The sequence below is a fragment of the Mesitornis unicolor genome, unplaced genomic scaffold, assembly GCF_000695765.1.
Source record: "Mesitornis unicolor isolate BGI_N332 unplaced genomic scaffold, ASM69576v1 scaffold24334, whole genome shotgun sequence".
In the NCBI taxonomy this organism is placed as follows: domain Eukaryota; kingdom Metazoa; phylum Chordata; class Aves; order Mesitornithiformes; family Mesitornithidae; genus Mesitornis; species Mesitornis unicolor.
In genome coordinates this window covers 15-4,196 of record NW_010182405.1, presented here as the reverse complement: position 1 = coordinate 4,196, position 4,182 = coordinate 15, and the positions used below count along the sequence as shown (strand labels likewise).

The window sequence follows — 4,182 nt, the reverse complement described above, 5'->3', positions numbered from 1 at the left end:
AAACACAGGCTAGATGTGTAAAAGACACACAGTGTCAGGTCTCCTGAGAAATCTATGTTCAAGACATGGCTTCAACAACAAATCTTGACCAAAATCTGCTCCAGACCACCGAACCAGATCTAAGCATAAAGGACTCTATGGAGAATGTGCTAAGAATATGCTTAAATATTGGTAGCATGGGTAGCATGGCTGGCCCGAGTCCTATCTGAATTATACCAACCTAAGCTAAAAACAATATTACTGAAGTCTCTCCAAGATAACAACAGAATTATTGAGCTCAGTGTTTAACTCTGCGACTTTAAAATGCAAAAGAATCCATTGCATGTGATTCTAAAATTGATGCAAACAACACACTGGCACTTCTCCAGAACTAATTTAAGCTCAGCATTTGAATATGAATTTCCTTATCCTTCTCCCAAGAATGTACACAGAAAGAGACAGAATAAGGTACACCACGCTTATCCATTATTTGGATTTGTTTGAAAGACGGATGTTTCTGTAAATAACCCTGCCTAATTAGGGAAAAAACCAAACCCACCAAACCCGACATATAACTATTATGCATCATAATTAGTTTTCATGCATATGCATTTTTAAATCTGCAAACATAGTAATTTATTTATTTTAGGCTCTTAACAGGAAAAAAGCATCAGCCTAGCAGATTTAGCCATTCTTCACATATATTGAGTGTTCACTGACTAACAAGGAAACTCTTCATAGTTTAACCATCCCAAAATTTTTCCTCAGACAACATAATTCTAGGACAACTTCTATGGTTCTGTTGCAGGTAGTCCAACTTCACAATATCACATCTCTGAAAAAAGCTTGTCCCTTTCTTTGTAACCTACTGCTTTCGTCATGACAGGCCAATTTTTGCTACTTGTAACCTTGTACTTTTTCCAGTCACATACTGCATTTAAATCAAGGTATGGTTCCAACTGTGTGAGGCAGGCAGAATTATGCCCCCTGAGAGTGACAGATGATTCCTATGTCCTGTGAGATGAAACAGTTCATAAAAATTAATATTTGCAGGATGCCCCTTCTATGCTTGTATTATCTATTCATGGTTGTAGGGCTGTTTACTTTAGGAGATTTACATCTGCGTTAAACCAACGGAGAGAACTTTTGTTCAACAGTTGCAAACACAGTGCTAGCTTCATTCAGCTATTCGAGGCAGCGTGGTGTGCTACACTCTATACACCCACTGCTTTCAGGGCAGATTCCCTTGCTGCTACACATAAGTGTATTTCACTGGACTTCAGAGAAATGACAACACTGCTCCAGAAAAGGGTCTGGCCAGCATATCATACACACTTCTTTTACCAATCAGCTCATAACCAAGCACACGAAAAGTCTTGAAAATAAAAACAGATTTTACCATCTTTGTGATAATAGGTGACTTCTACTTTCCTCTCCTCTGACCCCAGCAGTGCTTGAGCAATTTGGGCAATATGATGCCTTTTGGTCTCTGGCCCATGAAGAAAATCACAGGTGCAAGGTTTCTGCATGACATCTGGCCTGGAGAACCCGGTCATCTCACAGAACCCATCATTGCAGTAGATGATAGCACAGTTCTGCACTCTAGCATTAGCAATGATGAATTTTTTATCTGCAATAAAAGAAAGTGATGCATTTTTTAGTACTCTTTCAACATTTCATAAAGTGTCGATTGCATGGATGGGTGCTAAACAACCATTCTTTTCACTGGAATGCCTGAAATGTAGATTTTCAGTCATTTAATGTGGCTTATTCGAGCCATAGCTTTTAAAGAAACTTCAATTAATCTAGAATATATCAAAGATGAATATAGTTGTCTTTCAAAGAAATAACATCAGATTATGCAAGTCTTTTGCAAAACTCCTTTTGACTTTAAGATTCTGTCTTTTTTAGCTTCACTGAAACCCAGGTGATGAGCTCCATCCTGTCAGCCGTAACTCCAGGAAAGTCCTTGAAAAGTTAGTAGCTTCTTTTGGGGGGAAGTGGGACTCTACTCAAGTGGAGGGCTTCCTGGGATAAGGTCCAGCCAGCTTAGTCTCCTCTGTGGGGATTTTCATTCAGGTGAGTAACAGCAGGTTTATAGTCAATATTTAACAAAACTATCTAGAAAAGACCATGACTTGTTTCTGTGATTGTTCTAGAAGTTACATTTATAAAAGAAAATATTCCTTAGGGAAAAAACCACCACCACCAAAAAAAAAAAAAAAAAAGAGTATGAAGGTCCATGAAAACCAAAAATTGTGATGTTGGAAACATCTTGCACAGTTTTCTGAAGTTCTGTGCCTCAATCATTCACCCTTTCCCAACCCTTACCTGACAGAAAGGTTCAAAAGTTTTCAACTGTTACTTGTTTCTGTTTACTGCTATAACACACTATTCCTACTGTAATTAAAAACGTGCAGCTTTACTGTTAATAACATGAATTTCTGCCACTTAATCACACTAGTAGGTCCCTTGCTTTATAAAAAACTTTTTATGTGAAACCAAGTTAGCAGTGCAGACCTTGAGAGTTTCAAAGATATTCTGTCTTTGAACGCAGTGAAATATTTGGAGAGAAAAATACAGATTTCATTCTTGTTTTTTCTGCTGTTTTGCAATTATGCTAAATTTTCACTATCACTTGCCTAGGTAGTAGGCAGTGCTTCACTCTCTTTGAAATATACATACTGCATAAAAACTTTACTCAAGTAGCAACACTGACTTAGCATTTAGATAAATTAGGACTACAAAAACTGTCTTCATTTTTTTTCCTCAAATAATATAAATATTATATTGGTAATGTGTGTTTAAGTATAATGAAGTATGTAAACTGGAGTTAGCTCTAAGGGTTTGCAGAAGACTGATACTAAAAATATGCTAAATATTTAAATAAATGTACATATATAAAAACTACTGTTTCTAAATGAAATTCATTTTAAACATCAAGTGTTCCTTCTTACTGTCAACAGTAAACCAGAGTTCAGGCCAGGAAAAACACTTCAGCTTCAGCCTCCTCGACAGGTAGTAACTGCTGCATTGGAAAAGCTCTCACAGACTCTACCTGAGGATGCATTCGCACTGATAGATATTCTAGGCTTTCATAAACAAAGCAGAAATATTTGACAGCTATACTAAAGTGCAGTCATGACAACAAGGTAAGAGTATTTTCCCTTTAATAACTCCTCTGCATGTTATCTGTTTCCTCTAAATCAAAGTCTGACTTTTCTGCTTTATTTTGGAAAGACAATGATAATTAATGGTAATTAACAATAACAATAAACCAACAATAATAATAAATCTACCTGATTTTTTTAGACATTGTACAGGCAGCAAGATTGTACACTCTGCTTTTAGAACCATCTCACCAGTTCAAAAGAAGGTAAGAATTCTAACTTCTATAGCTATACAATATGGATACAGTCAAAGATAAAAACTATTCCCTGAAATGGAAAAAAAAAACCAACCCACAACCCAATAATTCAACTCGGTAATCTGTATTCTAGCTCAAAAACAATGTTACTTCTGCCAGGGATCCCCTCCTTACTTCTGGGGTTTTCTTTCCAAGCTACAAACTTAAAATAGTCTGGAGCTGCTGTCCATTTAGTCACAAACAGAATGAAACTACTGAAGCAAAATAGACAGAAAGAGAGAACTTACTTTGCCCTTCAAATTTTCGTATGATTGTACCCAAAAATGTATTTTGTGGTGCCACATGACCTCTGCGAACAGGCATGTTTGTACCGGTCTTCGGTTTTCTGTGCACAATGACTTCTCCAAGGATTTCCTTCCTACACGGCTCCAGCCCAAATCACCGAGCCAGCTACCCTTTGTGACAAATCATCGTCCTCTGGAGCTCGGAAATCTCTTCCCATTAGCACCACTTCTAGATACAAGCTTCTCCTATTGGAGTCAGATCCATCCCTCAGTTTCTTTCTTTTTCCTTCTTTCTTTCCTTGCTTTCTTTTCTATTCTTTTCCTGGAGGAGCTCGGACGCTATTGTCTGGGGCGGGTAGGGGTGGGGTAAGCAGGAGGAGGTGGGGGGAAGATTACAAGGGTAATCGATCTCTAGCACCAAACATCGCCAATTTTCCAAAGCAAATGGCTGTGACCCGGCAGTTTCCGACGCTGTAGTGATGGTTAGAAGGCTGGAAGACTAATGTTGCTCCGCTGCCAGAGGGAGTGACGTTCCCCCCCTCCGGGCTTCTC

General features: G+C 38.2%; 1 protein-coding gene across 1 annotated transcript; it reads right to left on the bottom strand.

The window, feature by feature from the left end:
• Positions 1 to 1,378: 1,378 nt before the first annotated feature.
• Positions 1,379 to 3,903, bottom strand: LOC104540063 (potassium voltage-gated channel subfamily H member 7-like; the record flags this gene model as incomplete). The annotated part of the gene is made up of 2 exons (XM_010183770.1): positions 3,634 to 3,903; positions 1,379 to 1,609 (listed from the first exon to the last, which is right to left on the bottom strand). Coding segments are annotated over exons 1-2 (307 nt in total), but the record flags the coding sequence as incomplete, so codon positions are not given.
• Positions 3,904 to 4,182: the final 279 nt, after the last annotated feature.